This window comes from Schistocerca piceifrons, chromosome 3 (assembly GCF_021461385.2).
Source record: "Schistocerca piceifrons isolate TAMUIC-IGC-003096 chromosome 3, iqSchPice1.1, whole genome shotgun sequence".
Lineage (NCBI taxonomy): Eukaryota > Metazoa > Arthropoda > Insecta > Orthoptera > Acrididae > Schistocerca > Schistocerca piceifrons.
This window is the reverse complement of record NC_060140.1, coordinates 485658824-485680036: the sequence shown is the minus strand read 5'-3', so window position 1 is coordinate 485680036 and position 21213 is coordinate 485658824. Positions and strand designations below refer to the sequence as shown.

Sequence of the window (21213 nt, the reverse complement as noted above, 5' to 3'; positions counted from 1 at the left end):
AATTCCACAATCACAGCCACAGCCATCCACCTCTGGATACATTCAAGCAACTTTTCAGAAAGCCAGAATAGAGGAGAAAGACACACTTTAATATAAAAAAAATTCTGAGCTCTCCATCCTACTATGTCTACTTTTGAACTCCAGGTGCATCAAGTTAAAAAGTGTGTCATCAGTTTCGTACATTTCTATTAATTTTGTAGTTTTTGGGACACAAACTGTATTTATTACATTGTTTAAAAATAAAAATAGTTCTTAATGCACATAAATTGTATTGAACATTTATTTACCTTCACATATTGGTCCTTTAGTGCTTTATAAATTGCTTCACACATTTCAGGGATTATTTTAGTTAATGTGCATTGTGGTATTTGAGTGCTGTATTGTAAGCTCTGTCCTGTAGCAAGAAAATGGAGAATTACTGTGAGCCTGTCGCCTGCAGATACAGCAGTTCTCAAGTGAGTATTCTGCATTGTGATATGGGGAGTCACTTCACTGAGCAAATACTGAAATGTATTCTCACCCACTCTTAAGTAATTTATGTATGACTTGACAGCCTCCACTTGCAGCTCACATAACAAATTCTGCTGAATGCCTTTATCATCTTGTAAAAGCGACAGCTTCACCCAAGTACATTTCCTTTTTGTCCTCTGCTTCTCTTCCAAATATGACCTAGTGCAATTGTTGTACAAGCAACTGCTGTGCATAATAACAAGCAGTTTTTGTCAGCCATCTTGAATTTTGACAAAACATACAATGACCGAGAAATGTCATTTTATAGTGCTACGTCAAAAATTTTTGTCAAAGAAATTTTATGGGTGTTCAGTCATACTTCTTTGTGAAAGAAATATGATTGTATAATACTGGCCGAACAGGGTGTTACATACGTAAATCTAGGAAGGTACCATGCACCTCACAGTAAATAATTCTGTTCCTTTAACTACCAAAGCTCAAACTATACAGCCTCAATACTTATTGCAATCCATTACACACTTTTACCAGTGTGGCTGTAATCACAATAATTTCTTACATTTTAATAGATTCTTCCCCTTCGTATTTTTTTCAGTATATGTATGCTTATTATTTTTTTCTGCGCATATTGGTGATTCATTTACCATGTAAGTTATTGGTTTTTATAAGGGAAGTACACAATAAAACATTAAATGCCAAACCAACCTTGTTATTAATGAAAGTGGATACAAGATAAAACTCTTCCAAATAAAATCATCGTACAAGTGAGGAATCTGAGTAGGCACAGAAATATAATACAGTTACATAAAATCATGACTTTTACTCATTCTATAATATGTGACACAATGTTCAAAATATACAGTGAAAAATCAGAATTTGTGATAAAGCAATGGAAAACTCAGGACAGAAATATGACAATGTACTATGAATGGGATAGACTGCTCCTCACAATATAGAGGAGCTGCTGAGTCACAGACAGGCACAAGAAAAAGACTGTTATACATGTGAGCTTTTGGCCAATAGGCTTTCTTCTAATGAACAAAACACACACACATTCACAAAAGCACAACTTGTACATTGAAAACCACTGTCTCTGGCCAGGCATCAGACAACATAGGTTGTGTGCATTTGTGTGTGTTTTCTACATTAGAAGAATGGCTTTTGGTCGAAAGCTCACATGCATAGTAGTCTTTTTCTTGCACCTGTCTGTGACTCGCCATCTCCTCTATACAGTAAGTAGTAACCAGTCCTCTTTGTAATATTGTTTTTTAGAATTTGTGATAAGTTCTGCAGCAGTCGTATGTCAATCAAATAATAATAAAATGGTAAGGAAAAGAAAAAAACACAAAACACAGCAAACACATCAAATTATGTGCTTTCAAAGTTGCCTGTAGTAGCAATGACTCCAGCAAACTTTATAGGTATCTTAAAATCTGTAAATAAAGATATCATTCAGTCATCACTGGTTGAGAAATACCATTTTTCACCAAGCATGCAGAAAATTTGACAGGACCTTTGGTATAAAAGTGTTCTTTTCAGTGCAATAACAGAAGTGCTCTCATTTTTCAAATAAGCAGTTAAACACAGCAGGAATGTAGTGGAGCATATCAGATGTGATTGCTCCTCTGCCCTTCTCAGCAAAGGCACGTGAATTACAGTCACGTATTAGCTTACAAGCAGCATATGCTGCTACAAGACCAGCTTTTTCTGGTGGTGCAGTCTGTGATGCCCAGTATAAGAAAGTAGCTAAGCTCCCTGACAGCAAGTCTCCCTGGCCACCACAGCGCCTTGGTGAACCACCAGCTTTCACAGCCCAAACACATCCTTCACTAGAAGTTATGGTATCTTCTTGTCCCTTCTGAAGAATTGCTGAAAATTGCCCTAGTTCTTGAGATAGACATTTTGCCTGAACCGTTTTGTCTTCTTCTGACCCAGATGTCTCACAGAATGTTTTCACCAGTCGAGGGAACTCTACTACATTAGGAGTAACCACAAGTATTCCAGGATAATTTCGCAGAATATCTGGGTACTTTCCAGCGAGGAAGAGGCCATCTGCATCCACAACAAGGGGCTTTTTCTCTGAACGCCATGCTTCGACAATTCTTGCTGTTGAATCCAAAATTTTTGGATTACGACCTAATCCAGGACCAACAACCAACACATGAAGGCGTTCCAACCACGGAAACACCTGATCTGGAGCATCTGGAGCATCAAGCACTGGATGGACAATCAAATCTGGGCTGTAATTATAAAAGAACAGAACCTCAATTTCAGCATCATGTTTTACAGAAAACAACTTTTCCTTTAAGACAGTTGTACATTTACACATCCCTAATCAGATAAAACATATGTCTTGATGTTGTCAAAAATGATGTATGCTTCAGGAATATATGACATAAGTGCATGAACTAGATGTATGCAAACAAAATGAAACTGACAAAACAAAATACAGTGCAGCAGCATTGTATTTAACCAAGTTACAGCAATTCAAACAGTCACCTAAAGAGGTTTTTATGTGAACATCACCTAATGAAACTTCGTGGTAGATTAAAACTGTGTGTCAGACCACGAATTGAACTCTGGACATATAAGTTTTGTGGAAAAGTTCTCTACCTACTGAGTTGCCCTGGCACAACTCACGACCCATCTCACAGCTTTACTTCCGCCAGTAGGTAGGAGATGATGTAACGGCAGATATAAATCTGTGAGGATGTGTTGTGGGTCATGCTTGGGTAGCTCAGCTGATAGAGCACTTGCTCGCGAAAGGCACAGGTTCTGAGTTCGAGTATTAGTCTGGCACATAGTTTTCATCTGCCAGGAAGTTTCACATCGGTCCACTCTCTCGTCAGTCCACACTTGTTGTAGAGCGGAAATTCATTCTGGAATCATATAATCAATTTGTAAAATTATTCTAAGAAGTAAGATGTAGTTGTAGATTTCAGTTATTGCCAAAAATTTATACTTTATTCTTACAATAAATGTCTAGAAGTATTTGTGAGTGTCATTATATCATTATAAAATTAAGAATAAAGGGCAAATAAAATTTATTTTCCATCATTGAGATGAAGTTTTTCTTCTACTGTACACTTTATTTATGTTTAACTTTCACTTGTCAGTCCTACGTAATCTCTTTTTTTACATCGACCAACACGCTGCTTAACTAAGAAATAGCAACTTTCACTGTTGTCCGGATTTCAAGTTAAAACTGCATGCTCTCTAGTAACTTTTAATACAACTGAGGAAGCAGGAGCTTTTCTCCAAGTAGCAGCTTTTGTTCTAACTTACTAGGTTCCACTCTGCTGACAAGCACAAATGGCAGCCTACTAAGAAAGTTCATTTTTTTTTCGTTTATGGGAGTTGCTTTTCTTTCATTAATTTTTACTTTGATTCATTCCACACATATGAAGGTGCTCCTTGATGATGGAATCCATGAAACACAGTGAATGAACGAATGAACCAGTTAATTAATGAAGAAGAGAAAGAAACAAACAAAGAAAGAAAGGAAACATAGCTACGTAAGTCAGCTTTCAGTTTGGAGGAATGGAAAGATATAGCACTGCCAGTAAGACCACAACTAGTGAAATACTGTGATGTTTAAACCAAGCTTTAGATTCAAAACATACATACTTATCACAGTTCTTTAATCACGAAAAAAAGTGTTTGTAATGTTCGAATTAAGGCTTAATTTACTGCTAATGCTATCCCTTACGGTTCCAAAAGGGGTTTCTAATATTAATGCTTAGTCAGCTCTTGTTCTTATGCAACAATTATAACTTGCAGACCAAAGTGATGATTGAAGGGATTGCCGTGTTAAGAAGAAATCTACGGATACCAGTGACTATGCTGGATCCCATTTCAAACTGGAAATCTATACATCTGGAGGTGTTTTTTATTTTGACTTTTTTATTTTTTTAATGTACAGTACTTCTTAAACGTAACCATCACACCACTTCCCATAATCTACCATCATACACCCAGTTCTCACCACGAATGTACTTTCTGTATGTTGTCTGATCTAAAGGACCAATAAAAACATAATACAACAAAATCTCATCTCAGACACAAAGGAAGAATTTGGGGCTCAAGTGTGGCACTGTTGTACTCCTCCCCCCGCTCCCCCAAAAAGAAAGTTGCTATGTTGACAGACTCACCTGTAGTGTGGCCCAAGGTCAATGTTAAGTTGGATGGTGATAGTTTGATAGCAAGATGGTGAAGACAATCAGTGTGAATATAAAATATAGGTTATGTTAACATCTGATCTGTATCAAAGCCCTTTCTCTATTAACCCAAGGGATGAGATGGGTATGAAATGGGGTGACAGGTAAAAGTGTTTGAACGTGATGTGTTGGCATTTATTTCCTGTATTTCCTTGATCCAGAATGCTATAAGAGTGCAAAACATAATGTATCTCTTTTTCAAGTTGCTCAAAGGATCGACAAGGTTGTGAGAATGGGCTCTGCAGTCAGCAAATAATTTTGTCAGAGTGTCCATACATGGGAAAAAATGCTAGTTACGAAAACAAATTCGATATTACTTTGTCTATTCTATACTTCACAGATGCCATAAGCAGCAAACTCTTCATTTGGGATTTTTACATTTTTAAAGAAATTCCGTAAGCAGTATGTTGTGACCTTATGCCTAGCACATACAGATCAGTCACAATCTATGATGTGGCTGGATTGGTTGGCAGAGCATCCTTCCTTGTTGTCACCAACCAAGATAGGCATTAGGCCTACTGACGCACCGAGCAGATACTTTTTGGTCCTATGAACCTTATTTGATGATAAGGCTTTACCAACACACTCTAACCACAGAATTGACTTTCTATTAATATACAATGTCAATGTTTCTGAGAATATAATAATTGCTAATCTGAACATTTCTCACATTACTGAAGATGGCAGTATTAGAGGTACAAAAGGACCATACCTCAGAAAGGCAAGCAGATTCATCTCAAAAGACGCTATTCCAAGAAGAAGAAGAAAACACCCTGGCAAATTTTAATCACAACTTTCACAGACTCTCCTATCAATATCAGTCTAGGAGGAGCTGTAACATCAACACAAGAAAAATTATAAATATAACACATGAAAGAGTATAGAAATGAAAGGAGTAAAAACTTAAAAGGAAGCTGTTTGATTTGGATGAAATTGAAATGATAACTAATCTTCTGCAGTAAGTCTTTCTTAAGATGAAGACTGCTTGGTATATTCTTCATGGAATTCTGTGACTGTGAAAGTGGAGGAGGAAATTAATGTCCTCTTGACAGCGAAGTCATTAGAGACGGGGCACTTATGCAGTTTAGCAGGTACGGAAAAAATTTATCAATTTTTTTCAAAATTTGATTGATTATAGTCAAATTTGATACGCTGATTACGAATACGATATTTATTTTCGCCCCAGTCAATTATTTACATCAAAAAAATTGTTTTAAATTTTTTTAAAATTTTTTTATTTTTCAATATTTTGTCGATATAGTGAATTCTGATGCGCTGATTTCGAATATAACATCCATTTTCATTTTGCCTTGACCGTCGGCGATATCTTCTGCCCGATAAGCGCGGCGCTGCCGATGACGCAACATTGCGTAATACACTAACTAATCAGTATTTTCAAATCATAGGCGGCCGCTGCCGCGGCCGCATTCCAAAAAAAAACTCCCAACCTAACCTCAAGTGGGCTACACTACAGATCACTTTATTTATGAAAATACAAAGTACAATCACCAACAAACTTTACATATTCACCCACAAAGCTCTCCAAGCCAGATACATTTGGAATGAAAAATTTTTTCCGTACCTGCTAAACTGCAAAAGTGCCCGAGATGGAGCACAAGCTCAGAAAGGGGAAGGAGCAGGACGAAAATTGGCCATGACATTTCAATGGAATCATCCTTGCATTTGCCTGAAACAATTTCAGAAAATCACAAAAAACCTAAATCAGAATGGCTGGATGTGAGTTTGAACCTTCACCCTCCAAAATCCGAGTCCAATATGCTAACCACTGTGCCACCTTGCTCGGTGTGAAAATCGTAAGGATGCTATTAGTAGCTAATTTACGATGGCTGCAGTATCACTAATATTCTAGAAGTTACAGTTACACACCAACAATCAGGGAAACCCAAGTCGACAGCAGGTGCATTTGAGAGACTGGAGTCAGTCAATAAAAAGTGGTCAAGGGTGTAGTCAGGTTGCTGCTCAGACACATGCACAAAAATTTAATTCTGAAGCACACTTAGTTTGTGATAAGAAGTAGTATTATGAAGTGTGATAGTGACTGGGAAGCAATTCTGTGAAGCTAAGTGTGTGGAATTGTGAGCCTGGAGAAGCCTGAAGTTAGCAGATTGGTACATGCATGGCAGCCATTTGTAACTTGTGGTAAACTGATTTTTAATAGGTAACCACATGTGAAAGTTGGACATTGGACGAACTCTCAAACAATTCTGGATGAAGTACCTAAATAACATCAACATTCTTACTGAGAACTTGGTGAAAAGTAACTGAGTGTGTGGCTAAGCAGGATAAGTGACATTGGACTGAGATGGACTGATAAATGGCAATAAACTTATTACATGCAAAATAATAAACTGCATTTAATTTGACAAACTTTTATAATTTCAGAACAACTGTTAAATTTAATTCAAAATATGAAAAGGATGCAGCATGCAGGTTGGTTTGGGCAGTGCCTACGTATCTGCTACAGCAAATTACTTCCACTAATTTGATTGGTGCAAATTTGAGCAGATTTATTTTTCAAAACAAAAACAGTCATGGGATGTTTACAAATTCTATGACCCACAATTTACAGACAGTATGTTGCTGTGTTTTGCAAGGCATGAAAGGTGGGATTTATATCTTGTTATAGAGACATTTGAGTGAAAGAACGAAATTTGTGCCACATGACAAAGAAAGTGTTATATTAAAGACTAATGAATTGAAATTAGCTAAACCAGTTCCATTAAGACCGGCTTAACACACAAATTTGATGTTTCTCCATTGTGATCACAGCACAATTTCCATCTTCTATACATTCCTGTCTACTGCTAAGATATACACTGAGTAATTAACCATCCATTATTTGAGAAAAGCATCTTTTTGGTATTATATGTATGTTAGCTCACAGAAATATTAATCAATGACAAGATTGCTGAGTATTTTGTTCTATATATTGCTTTGTGTGTTGCCAAGTGCCTACATGCCAGCCAAGTCAGAAGAGTCATGAAGTGTTATGAATCAAGTAGTGCTGGCTAGAGCTTATACGCTTATGCCTGGAACAACAATAGAAAACATTTTCATGTATCAGTAATGCAACTGATTATGTTTTTTGTGCATGTTGCAATTTATTTGCATTCTCTGGATTGTGGCACACTATTGAGTGTTTACATAATGGAAATTCTGGGATGGTATGGCATCGATATGAAAAGCATAAATTGTTTCTCACAACATAGAGTTGATGACTGTTAGACAGGCTAACTGATAAAAGGACTGCTAGGCATTATTTAGCTTGTGTGTGCAGGTTAATGCAGTGAGACATTAAGTTTATTGCACAGCTGAAAAATCTATGAACAGAAACTGAGATATAATTTACTCCTTTTCATACTCACTAACGTTTCAGTTGCTGGCCCGTTACCAATACAATTAACATAGTAACATGTGGACTGCAAGTGAATACGTTTCAGTGGATTTTCCTATACTTTTCTATGCAAATTTAAGCTGTGGGACTTCAGTTACCACGAATTCCACCAGGGACAAGGAAATGACCCCACGCTGTTGTCTGTTCTTTTATTAAATAATATTTGTCACACCTATTGAACGAGAGGCACTGTAACTAACCAATGATACCCGAAACTGCTATGTTTACGTTCGCTTATTACCTGTAGGATTTTATAACAGGTGCTGCTTCTTTACAGCAGAAGACATGGCTTAGATCGCAACCCACTCTGAAAGCCGAGATTGCTGCGAAGTATGGTGCTCCCGTGTATTCAAGAGAGCCACCAACAACACCTATCCTCCCAGATGATCCCTTGTGTCCGTCGTCCCGTAGTGATGGAACAATTGCCTTTGCGGCTTTCATCGCTTCTACTGCTTCCGTATTTACCATATTTTTAATTTGCCGGTATTGACAATTTAAGCAGGAATTAATGCTTATGGATCGTTTCAGGACCCAGCAGAGCTTCTTCATGCAATCCAATAGTACAAAAACACAGTTCAAAGAAATGTTGTTTTCGAACTCCAAAAATGATTCAACACTGATTAAGCTATCAATACATGTCAAAGTTATGTTTAGCAAGTCATTCTTGTAAACAGTACACTACATTAAGGAACGTAAACAAACTTCCCTCTTAAGATCGTTGTAATATCGGTGTTCTATCGATAATATCGACATGTTGCGAGTTTATTCAACCGAATGAAACAAGTGCAAATGTATCGTGTAAAGAGCGGGCATTCATAATAGAAAAGATGAGCTAAATAAGGAAAACAAGTTGTTATAACATTGTGGTTAATTTTTACATAATTAATTTACCAGTATTTTAAATGTGAGAAAGCCAAACAATTATCAAATATTTTTATGCTTTTCATGGCTGTAATTTTGTAAAGGTATTAAAATATTAAATGACTGAAATTGCCTTGACAGTTTCATGGTGGTAGGTGAAGAGTATTTTCTTTTACTGTAATATGTTATCTCAGTTGAAAGTTAGACATATGATTATAAGACGTACTGCATACAAGAAAGGCATATACTGACAAAATTTGACTTCGTATTTCACAGTCAAAGGATTGTCCAGTAATGCTACAGAAGATATATATATATATATATATATATATATATATATATATATATATATATATATATGTTTCGAACTGCTAAAACTCAGCATAACTAATCCACTTATTATTAAACCAATTAAGAATCTTAAAGTACGCTGAGTACTGTAGAGTGTATAGAGTATTGGGTCACAATTGCTTCACTTTGTATTTAATCATTGCTTGTTCATAAAATGTCACTAACTTCTTGCTTCTAAAGTACTCTTAGAGTTTCCCAACAGCAGAATAACTACACCTACTTGGTAGTTGTATCTTTGTCCTAATGTACACATATTGTAGTAGTACAAAAACATAAGCTAGAAGAATTACAAAAAAAGCTTCAGATATGACACTACACAAATTCTATATAGTTCAGGTGTGGTTCTTACTTTAGACTTGGGTAATGTGCAGAATTATTTTTCTAATTTATGAGACTTATGGAGACTAATAAAAATGATATACATCTGAAAGCAATTGAAAGAAACCTAACAAGTAAAAAACGAATGCCGAGCTCTTACATTGTCTGGTATTTCCTGGACATATTTATTATATATTTATTATAGGCTGATGCTGAGTACAACAAAATAGCAAATAACGGAATACTGTACTGTAGGGTTCTTGCAACTAATGAAGTCGTTTTCGCTGGGGCCAAGTATTAGAAAATAATTTTCCAAATGTAAACACCTAGTGCAAGAGTCATAGCTGGGCACACAAATGTGAAACAGCAGTGACTTGGTTAAATTATGTAAGAAACAACTTTGAATATATTGGCAAAATACTTTTAAACAATACTCCCCATGGCATAATGGAATTGAATAAAAGAATTAAAATTGTTGTAGAGTATAGTTAAAAGGAAAACTTTCTATAATACAGAAAGCTTCATAGGCAATTTAATAGTTTGTTCTTGTATAACAAATGTGACTTCACGACAAATCAATTTGTGTATAATTGCATACAATTTAACTGTAAATTGTAGTCCTTATGAAATTAAAGTGTCTTGTCTTTCTTACATTATGCAGTTAATTTTTTCAAATAAATTGACATATAAACAAAATTAGCAACATTCATAAGTATATCATAAGACTTTAACAAAAGCTACATGTAGTCCATAGCAACTTTTTAAATGTTCTACAACAATTTCGCAAATTTTAATTTGAATTACACTGTAGCTTTCAACAAACATACACTCCTATTACACTGGTGCCACAGTGAAAGTTTTTTCATAGTTAATTAAACTACTGACAGTGAGGCTGTTGCAAATAAAATACACTATTGAAAATACAGTTGTCCAACTTTATTTGTTGGTTTTCCGTTTTGTAGGAATTTTATTAAAATCTTATATGTTGTTTTTTAGTCAAGTATTAATATGCTCAAATTACAGCTCACTACACATTTCACTTACCAATAGTAAATTCATCACAATTTCTACCTATAGATCATTGCTGATCATTGCTGTTTTATCATAAAGTCTTGTATTTAATCGACTTACTTCATACTTCTCTTTCCCTGAAGTTTTCCTGTGTTTTACTACATTTCAGGTAAACTTCTCTATTACATGAGAATTTCTTCTGCATTTTTCATGATTATTTCTTCTGCTTCCTCATAAGAACTGAAGTACAGGTCTAGCTACTATTCCAACTATGAGTTTATTAATACCTGAGTTCTTATATTTCAGTTAAAGCTGGTAGTATAATAAAATGGTGGTGACCTGTGACTCTGCTACAATAGATGAAAGGGCACAGTAACAATACAATAATGTTAGGATGGTAACAACATGTGATGTAGTGAAGGAGGTGAGTATTAAAATCAGAGATTAGGAGAAATGGATTAGTGTGAGAGTAAAGACATGTTGATAAGTGGATTGTGTAGTGAGACAAATTTCTTCAATGAGCACTATATAACAGTTGCTGATAATATGGATGTGTCATATTCAGTAAATGATTATCTTACAGATGCATATAAGATAAATGTGTTAAGAAATCAAATGGGATGTAATTACTCTGTAACACACTATTGGAGACCATGGGTCTCTTGTACGAAAATAATTAGAAAATATTTTGTCAAATTCAGGTTCATCCTGTATACAGGGTGTCCACAATTAAAGTTCCACTCTCCAGAAAGAGACACAGTACTCAGAACGACATCAAATTTGAATAGCATATTATTGATGCAGGGCGAAACGTCATGGAACAAATAATAATAATAATAATAATAAAAATAATAATAAGAAGAAGAAGAATTAACGAAGATTTCATCAATAGATGGCACTGTAAGAGTCAGAAATTGTGGGATGCATACTGACAGATGTGTAGCACTTGGCTGTTCCTCAGTATACATCTGACGTACCCAACATAGCTGTCTCCATGAGGGATCAGACACTGCTGTTAAAGTTCTTTTACAGGAATGATAACTGTGACCCAGCAGCCCTGCAGAATCTCCAAACACTCAGGTGATATGGATGGCCGCGATGTAGAGCAGTGACAACAGATAATTCTAGAATTTCCGAAATGCCTCTGTAGCAGCCACTGTGCATTGTGCAGGGGAGCACCAAGCTGCAATAAAAATGATCCTACCCATACATCCATGCTGTTGGAGGGTTGGAATGACGTTGGTACACCAAAGCCTCTCATAGGTCTTACCAGTGATGGTACATGTAACAAGACGCACAGGATTCAGCTCTTCGAAAACAATAAGACACTACGATAAATGATGCCAGCAACTCACATCACACAGTCACCTTTGTAGAATGAAGTGCTGCTGCTAAGGATCTGGATAAAATGAACACAAAATTCGAAAAGACAGGTTCTTTTGAAGTGCAGTATTGCAGAGGGAAGAAAGCAGTTGATTCAAGATCTGTAAAAGATGTGGCCACAGCATTGCAGAATGAGTTCAGTGGTGTTGAAAAAAAATAAAAAAAAACAGTGAATGGGGCGTTGCCCAAATGTTGGACATGCTTCTGGGCACAATGCATACAATCCTACAAAATATCCTGCTTTGCTATCCATACAAAGTCACCCATGTTCTTGAATTTCTCTCTGCTGACCTACCAAGAAGACAAACGTTCCCTCTGTAATTTCTTGCTCACATGGAAGTGGACAATGAATGATCATGGAACATTTTCTTGACAGACAAAGATAGTTTCCACCTCCAAGGATATGTCAATATGCAAATTGCATAATACAGGCAACATAAAATCTACACATGCATAAATCAGTACAACTTCATTCTACAAAGGTGACTGTGTGATGTGAGTTGCTGGCATCATTTATCGTAGTGTCCTATTGTTTTCGAGGAGCTGAATCCTGTGCGTCTTGTTACATGTACCATCACTGGTAAGACCTATGAGAGGCTTTGGTGTACCAACGTCATTCCAACCCTCCAACAGCATGGATGTGTGGGTAGGATCATTTTTATTGCAACTTGGTGCTCCCCTGCACAATGCACAGTGGCTGCTGCAGAGGCATTTCGGAAATTCTAGAATTATCTGTTGTCGCTGCTCTACATCGCGGCCATCCATATCACCTGATCTTAATCGGTGTGACTCCTGGCTATGTGGTTACCTGAAATATGATGTGTTCAGCGCTCCAATTATGAATGCAGCCGAGCTGAAGGACGCATTGTGCAACGCATTTCATTTACATCTACATCATACTCCGCAGGCCACGTAATGGTGTGTGGTGGAGGGTACTTTCGGTACCACTACCTGATCCCTCCAACACTGTTCCACCCGCGAACAATGCGTGGAAAGATTTATTGTCGGTTAGCAGCTGTACGACCTCTAATTTCTCGAATTTTCTCCTCATGGCCCATACGCAAGAAATATGTGGGGGGAAGTAATGCGCTGTCTGACTCCTCCTGTCCCGAAATTTCAGTAGTAAATCTGTCTGTGCTGCACAACGCCTCTCTTATAACGTCTGCCAGTGGAGTTTGCTTAGCATCTCTGTAACGCTCTCTCGCCAGCTAAACGGTCCCGTGACGAAATGAGCCTCTCTTCGTTGGATCTTCTCTATCTCTTCTATCAGTCCTATCTGATAGGGATCCCAGACAGACGAACAATACCCAAGAACCGGGTAACAAGCGCCTTATAGGCCACTTCTTTCATGGATGAGTTACATTTCCTTAAGATTCTTCCGATGAATCTAAGCCTGGTGGCTGCTTTTCCCACTATCTGTTTTATGTGGTCATCCACTTGAGGTAACTCTGGGTAGTTACGCCTAGATATTTTACGACTGGCGCTGTCTCCAGCTGTTTGTTACCAATAGTGTAACTGAATGGTAGTGGATTTCTTTTCCTATGTATGCGCAATATGTTACATTTATTTACCTTCACAGTCAGCTGCCAGAGCCTGCGCCATTCATCAATGCTCTGCACGTCATTCTGCAAATTATTACTATCTTCTGGCGTTGCTACTTTGGTATAGACAACTGTATCATTTGCAAATAGTCTTACACAGCATCCGGCGCTATCTACTAGATCATTTATATACATTGTAAGCAGCAACCGTCTTATCACATTTTCCTGAGGTACTCCGGATATTACCTTTACATCTGTCAGTTATGTTCCGTTAAGAGCGACGTGTTGAGTTCTGTCCGCAAGAAAGTCTTGAATCCAATCGCAAGTCTGCTCCGATACTCCGTAAGCTAGTATTTTTTTCATTAAACGGCAATGCGGGACGGTGTCAAATGCCTTACTGAAACCATGAAACACGGCATCAACCTGAGCGCTGTTGTCCACTGCGCTGTGGATCTCATGGAGGCACAGAGCGAGCTGTGTTTCGCAGGACCTCTGTTTGGGGAATCCATGTTGATTTTTATAAAGAAGATGTTCATGTTCTGAAAACGTCATAATTCTTGAGTATGAAACATATTCCATAATTCTACAACAGACTGACGCTAACGATATAGGTCTGTAATTGTGTGGATCTGTCTTATGGCCTTTTTTAAAGACAGGAATGACCTGCGCTTTTTTCTAGTCATTAGGTACCTTTCGTTGCTCAAGCGATCTACAATAAATTAGTAGTAGAAGGGGAGCAAGTTCTTTCGCATAATCTTTATAGTATCTTATAGGTATCTTATCTGGTCCTGACGCCTTTCCACTACTAAGCGATTGTAGCTGCTTGCCGGCCGGAGTGGCCGAGCGGTTCTAGGCGCTACAGTCTGGAACCGAGCTACCTCTACGGTCGCAGGTTCGATTCCTGCCTCGGGCATGGATGTGTGTGATGTTCTTAGGTTAATTAGGTTTAAGTAGTTTTAAGTTCTAGGGGACTGATGACCTCAGAAGTTAAGTCCCATAGTGCTCAGGGCCATTTGAACCATTTTTTGTAGCTTCTTTTCAGTTCCGCGACCGATTATATCAATATCTTCCATTTCGACGTTCGTACGACGATTGAAAGGAGAGACAGTGTTACGATCTTCCGAGGTGAAACAACGTCGGAAGACCGAATTCAGTATTTCGGCCTTCTCTCTGTTATCTTCCGTTTCGGTGCCGGTGTGGCCTGTGAGAGAATAAATAGATGATTTTGATCCACTTACTGATTTTACTCTTACGGTTTTTACTCAGGTTGGTTGACAACGTCATACTTTCAAAATCATTGAACGCTTCTCTCATTGCTTTCCTTGCGCACATTTTCGAATAGTTCAGTTTTTGTTTGTCAGCTAGGTTTTTACTTCTCTTGAATCTGAGATGACATGCTCTTTGTTTACGTAGCGCTTTTCTAACACGACTATGAAACCATGGTGGATCTTCTCCATCCCTTAAAACCTTATTCAGAACATGCTTGTCTAGGGCATATTGCAACGATGTGTTTGAATTTTTTCCATTTGTTCTCCACATCGTCGTCCTCATCACCGAATATTTGATGCTGAGTGCTGAGATTTTCTGAAATTTGTATCCTGTTACCTTGCTGAGCAAATGTATCTTCCTACCTTTCTTAACATTCCTTGTGGGACACGTCGTCATCGATGCTGTCACAGCATTATGATCACTGATACCTTCCTCTACCTTCGCATATTCGATAAGCTCAGGTCTGTTTGTTGCCAGGAGGTCTAAGACGTTAGGCTCACTAGTTGATTCTCTATTTGCTCTAGATAATTTTCGGAAAAGACATCCAGAACAATGCCACAACAGTCCCTGTCTCTGGTACCAGTTTTGATGGCACAGCACTCCCAATCTATAGCTGGCAATTTGTAGTCACCCTGTATTACAACGACATGATCAGGAAAATTACTAATGATATCGTGCAAGTTCTGTCTGAAGTGCTCTACAATCACAGATCCTGACCCAGGTGGTCTATAAAAGCATCTGATAACGATTTTTGACCGTTCTTTGATACTCAATTTCACCCAGATTAATTCACATTCGAAATTCGTGATAACCTCGCTAGATTTTATAGAATTTTTTACTGCAATAAACACGCCGCCACCATTGGCGACTAACCTATTCTTACGATAAAATTCCAGTCCGAACTTCACTGACGTCTGGTTTCAACCAGCTTTCTGTTCCCAGTACTATCTGTGCATTATAACCTTCAGTAAGCGATACTAATTCTGGCGCAGCCCCATGTGGACGCCACCCCAGTAGCCGCTTCCTGCGTATAGTGCACGCCTGACATAATAAGGGGAACCCTACAATTCTGCACCCGATAGCGGAGGTCGAGAAATTCGCATCCGATACCGTCGCAGAGTCGTCTGAGCCTCTGACTTAGACCTTCCACTCTGCTCCAGACCAGAAGACCGCCATCAACCCTGGGCACGATGCTACAAATAGACAGCGTAGCCTGCACCCCTCGTGCGTTGCTAGTTGCCTTCACCAAACCAACCAGCCGCCGAAGGGAACCGAGGATGGCCCCAGAACCAAAGCGACACGCGTCATTCGAGCCGACATGTGCCACTACATGCAGCCGGTTGCAACCAGTGGGCTCGATAGCCATCGGCAGGGCCTCCTCCACATCACGGATGAGACCTCCTGTCAAAATGGAATTCTTTTCCGCCTTATCTGCTGTTTCCGTGAGGAGCTCCATCACCCGCCTAACATTGTAGCTCCCAATGACAAGCATACCCACCATCTGTACTTGGCCAGACTGGGCAGGAAAATCGACCGCTGGCCCAACGGGAGACACATCCTGTGTTGGCTCAGAGTTATCATCATCACTGGTTAGCACCTCGTACCTGTTGCTAAGATGTAGGGAGCCATCCGCACAGTCTGCTCCCTCTTTCGCCTTCTGCCCAGTGAAACGCGAGCCAACCACTGCCTGCCACTCACTATGGAGTGAAGACGGACCGGTCAGATGTTGCGTATCAGAAGCCGCAGCGACGTCCGGGTCACCAGGGGATTCCAGTGACACCAAAGGTGTCGCAGGTCTCGTCACTGATGCCCCGACGTCACCGCAACTTTGAGCATTAGCTAGAAGCTTGTCGACGGCAGCCAACGCAGCTTACAGCTGGTTAGGGACAGCAGTCAATTCTCCTTGTGTCCGCTCACAACAAGCACCGTCCCTAGCCATATCGTACTGTGTATAAAATAGATATAAGGTCTCAAATGGCACTACTGAGTTTGAAATGTATACAAGATATACCAAAGGAGAATAAGGTAACACTAAAATCTGCTGTGCAGATTTCTCACTGTACTCTGACACCGCAAGCTATTAACGAGAAATAAATTTCTCAACTAAGATTGATGTATTTACAGATGCTTGTTATTAGAAATCTGCACGAGATAAATATTGAAACTCTGATCTAAACTGTATACTGTCTACTAGCACAGAAATAAAGCTTAGTGGCGTGACGGAGTTTCTGGCGAGGGGAAAATTTATACTAGGAAGTCGCCCTGCACAAGGGTATTCACAAGGCTTACGCAAAAACAAAAACTTCGATTAATTTTCTAACCACTAGTCTACACAGTAAAATATGGACATGTAGTTTACTTTGTTGCAGAAGCATGTGAAAGAGAAAACAAAGACTAAATTTATTTGCTGTTTATTAGACAAGTGCTGCTGCTGTGCATCCTCTCGGCTCGTCGGCTGCTGCTACACTGTGACCCCCGCATTCTGAATGTGACCCCCAAAACACTCCAATATGTTGTGAAACATGCTGTTTCTCGATTTCAGCTTGGGGCAGAAAACGTTGGACTGCATGCAGAACATTATTTTTAGCGGTTTTACGGCAGTCAGAAGACGGTATCACTTTGTTTTTATATGGTATTTTGGCCACAACACACTTAAAAACTAGTTTTTACCTTGCCGTGGAGGATGGACTTACCTAACTAACAGTGCCACAACTGTTGATCGCCTATCATGTGCAGTCATGCACACTGAACAGTACAGATGGTGCAATATGCAACTCAAACTATAGTCATCATATTGAAATTCATCTGTCATTTGTAACCAATCCCATTTACATTAAGATGCTTACTGCGCCGTCTATTTACAAAATTTTCGTTAACTGTTTCGTTCCATAACGTTTCCTTCTGCATCATTGACTCCATTCTGAGCAGTGGTCCTCTTTCTATAGCGTTTTGAATTTGGAACTTTAATTATGGACACCCTGTACATATTGCTTTGGCCAGCATAGTTCTGTTGAATGAACAGACTTCTTGGATTTTAATCGTTGCATATTCTTGGCTGGATACAATTTTGTCATTGGTTTCAGGAACATTGAATGGGAAGGTTGTGCAACCATGCTCATGTGATTTTGGCCCTACTATGAAAGTGTTGTTGAAAATAGTAGCATGTTTTACTCCATCTGCAATTGTGAAGGCCTTAATTTTAATTCATTTTATCATATTACAGGTGTTTGCAGTCTATTTTTAATATGTCTTCTGACACCATGTTACATTCTGCTTTACTTTCACATCTTGAGTGCATTATCTCTTTATTTATTGAGTGGCAGCTACCATCATCTCACTCACTCTGAGTAAAGTGCAGAGAGTATTTGCCCCATGGTACAGGTAGCTAGTTAAGTCTGTAAGATATGCTGTGGTCAGTGATACTCGTACCTTCTATCCCCAAGAACTCTTTCTGAAAACTGATCAAAATTCAAATGGATACAAACCAGTCTTCAGTTTTTCATGCCCTATCCCGCAGATTCTGCTTTCCTTTGAGGAGAGAAGGATTTCTTCAATTGGCAGATAATGACTTTTATGATATACCTTTACCTTGACTCATATTTCTACTCTCTCACACACTGAAATCTGTAATTTTCTAATGACTTCAAGTTCTGTGATTTCAAGTAATTTCAGTGCATGATTTCAGTTCTTACACTCTGACTCCAAGCCAGTGCAAACAGTTACAGTATTCATCAAGTGTTTTGGCTGCTGTTAAAAGATGGTGTACATTTATTTCCATCTTTTCTGTCTGAACAGTTTAACTGCAACTGTCACAACACTGAACAATCTGTGCCGCTTATAGTAAAGATTTTATTTCCATTTTTTGCATATATGCACTTTAAGCAATCTATTTCAAAGTCTGTCTACATTATAAAACTTTATAGTTCATTTCTTTGTACCTCAATACTGCAGTGTGCCACCATCATTTATCTCTCTTTTGGAATCCAGTTCCTATCTTTCTGTAAACCTTCTAAAGATTTCACAAACAAAAGTAATACTTCATTTGATCTTGTTATTATTATGGTAGCAGCCTGTATAAGTCATTCTGATTATAATAATGAAAATTTTATATTGAGTTCATCACAAGGTTTATAGGGATATCATTGTCATTTACACTACAAGTCTTATGCTCTTCTGGTGAGATTGCATTAGCTATCTGATGACAATTTTCCATTGTGTTAAACTTCTGACAGTGCAACAGTTGATAGGCAAATTGCTACCTGTGAAGTGGACACAGATGTGTCTTTCCAGAGTGTATGCACCAAGATGGGCTTACAAATCGTAGACATAAGGCTGTTAAGTTTAGTTTACAGTAGATTTTCATATTTTCTGTCAGTTACTTCCAAAATACTTTTTAATTCACTGAGATGCAGTAGTGCTGCAATCCAAACCATATTTTTAAGTTTAGGTTGTATGAGATACTAAATGAGTATCATAACTGTACAAATACCTGTATTCCAACTGATTACCTTTTCTTTTCATGTGACATTTCACTTGTCACAAAATACCTACATGAAATAGTGAACTTGCTTTTCTCTTTCTTAAAGCTCATTAATGTCGTAATGTTTTTATTTCTGTGCTCTGCCTGATGCTTATCTTGTCGCAATTGCGATTATTATTATTATTATTACCACTTCTCAGTTACTTTTGTGAAAATCAGTCACAGATTAGTTTTAAACATCTTGCATGGCATTCTGAACATAACAAAGTTCGCCACTAGCTGGGTTCCTGAATTACTCACAGTTATTCAACAAGGTCATCGGCCTACAGACAGAAGATGAAATGTTGCGGATAAGCCAGGACAAAACAGGTGACTTCCTCAGTCGCCTTGCCACCTCAGATTAGCGATGCATATCACACTATGATCTAGAGACATGGGAGCAAAACAATTAATGGTAACACTGATCAAACCCCAAAACGACGAAAATCAAACTATCAGTATTTTTTAAAGTTAGTATTAAGTGGTGCTAACAGATTATGCTCCTAAAGGGAAATTCTTTACTGGAGCATACTACTGAAACCTCCTGAATTGGTTACTGGACCCTTTCAAGGCGAAATATCGTGGAAAGCTGTCCAAAGGGGTGGTTTTAGTCCATGATAATGACCTAGCGGTTTCTGTAAGGGATACAGTCACATATGCTGCTTCTTTGGACTATTTACATCAACCATTTCTCCGCTCCCCTTGATTTCTCCTCCAATGGAACTCAGTGACTTCTTCTTTCTTCAGTTGAAGAATTGATTATATGGTAGGCTTTTCTAGAGCGACAATGAGGTGATATTCGAGGTGGAAGGTTTCCTAAAGAGCCAAAATACAGACATTTACAACCAAGTTCTCTGTCAAGGCATCCATTGTTGGAAAAACAGGCCACATTAAAGAGTTTATATAGAGAAGGACTGATCATCGCATTTCATGATACAACTTGATTTATTCGAGGTTATAATTAAAAATTTGTTACTATCCCTCAAACTTGACCATGTGAGGATTAAGGAGTAAAATAAAATTCTTTATACCGACCTGACAGAAAATCCTAACATGTATTGGTCTTACATTAAATTAGTAAATTAATCACAACTATCTATGAAATTGTGGCATATAAAGGAATGATGATGCAGAGATGGTCGAAACACTAATTATATATTTCCAAAATTGTGGCACTGAAGTACATCATGCTGCAATTCTGCTTCCTAATTATTGCACAGATGTCAAAATGACAGATACGAAATAAGTGACCATGGTTTAGAAAAGCAGCTGAACAGTAGAAAGGTCATTGGACCTGAAGGAACACTCATGCAAAAACTCCAACATATACTACAATACACACAACTTTTATCTTTGCACTAAGAAGAAACAGTTTTGTTGCACTTAAAGTGTATAGCTACTGTAGTATACACAAGTTTATTTTTGAAATAATGCATAAGTTTCTTTTGTTTCAAACTTGTGTGACGTTTGAGAGCAGTTTTATCATGTAGATATTTCACCAAAAGTTCAAACGGAGTTGTATCTGGCTGATGTTCTAGATCAGGCCTGTCCACGGGACCCCTTGGTGACATAGAACCCATAAAATGTCGTCCTGGTGCATTTCAGAAGTAAATTTCTATTCCAGTGATTCCTAAGTTAAAAGCAAATTTCAGAATTAAACTGCTTTTTTGTACACTCAAAACTGTAGCCTACTTATTACTTCTCTAAACAAATATTAGACCTCAGTTGTTGGAATTGGAGACAGAGTCACTTGAATTCCAACAAAGCTTTCCCTTAAACAATAAGTTCGCTCATTTTTAGCATTGTTGTTAGTACCAACAGTGCCTTCCTGTGGAATACTTTTGGCGCTATTCAGTATAG

General features: G+C 38.2%; 1 protein-coding gene across 1 annotated transcript; it reads right to left on the bottom strand.

The window, feature by feature from the left end:
- Positions 1–1161: 1161 nt before the first annotated feature.
- LOC124788286 (ATP-dependent (S)-NAD(P)H-hydrate dehydratase) lies at positions 1162–8823 on the bottom strand. The gene is made up of 2 exons (XM_047255517.1): positions 8342–8823; positions 1162–2708 (listed from the first exon to the last, which is right to left on the bottom strand). The coding sequence occupies exons 1-2, from the start codon at positions 8647–8649 to the stop codon at positions 2027–2029; spliced, it is 990 nt and encodes a 329-aa protein (XP_047111473.1). The 5' UTR covers positions 8650–8823; the 3' UTR covers positions 1162–2026.
- Positions 8824–21213: the final 12390 nt, after the last annotated feature.

Coding starts and splice junctions, on each gene's coding strand:
- LOC124788286 (XM_047255517.1), bottom strand. CDS start 8,649: ATGAAGAAGCTCTGCTGGGTCCTGAAACGATCCATAAGCATTAATTCC. Junction 2,709..8,341: donor CCTGTTATAAAATCCTACAG/GTAATAAGCGAA, acceptor TTATAATTACAG/CCCAGATTTGATTGTCCATC.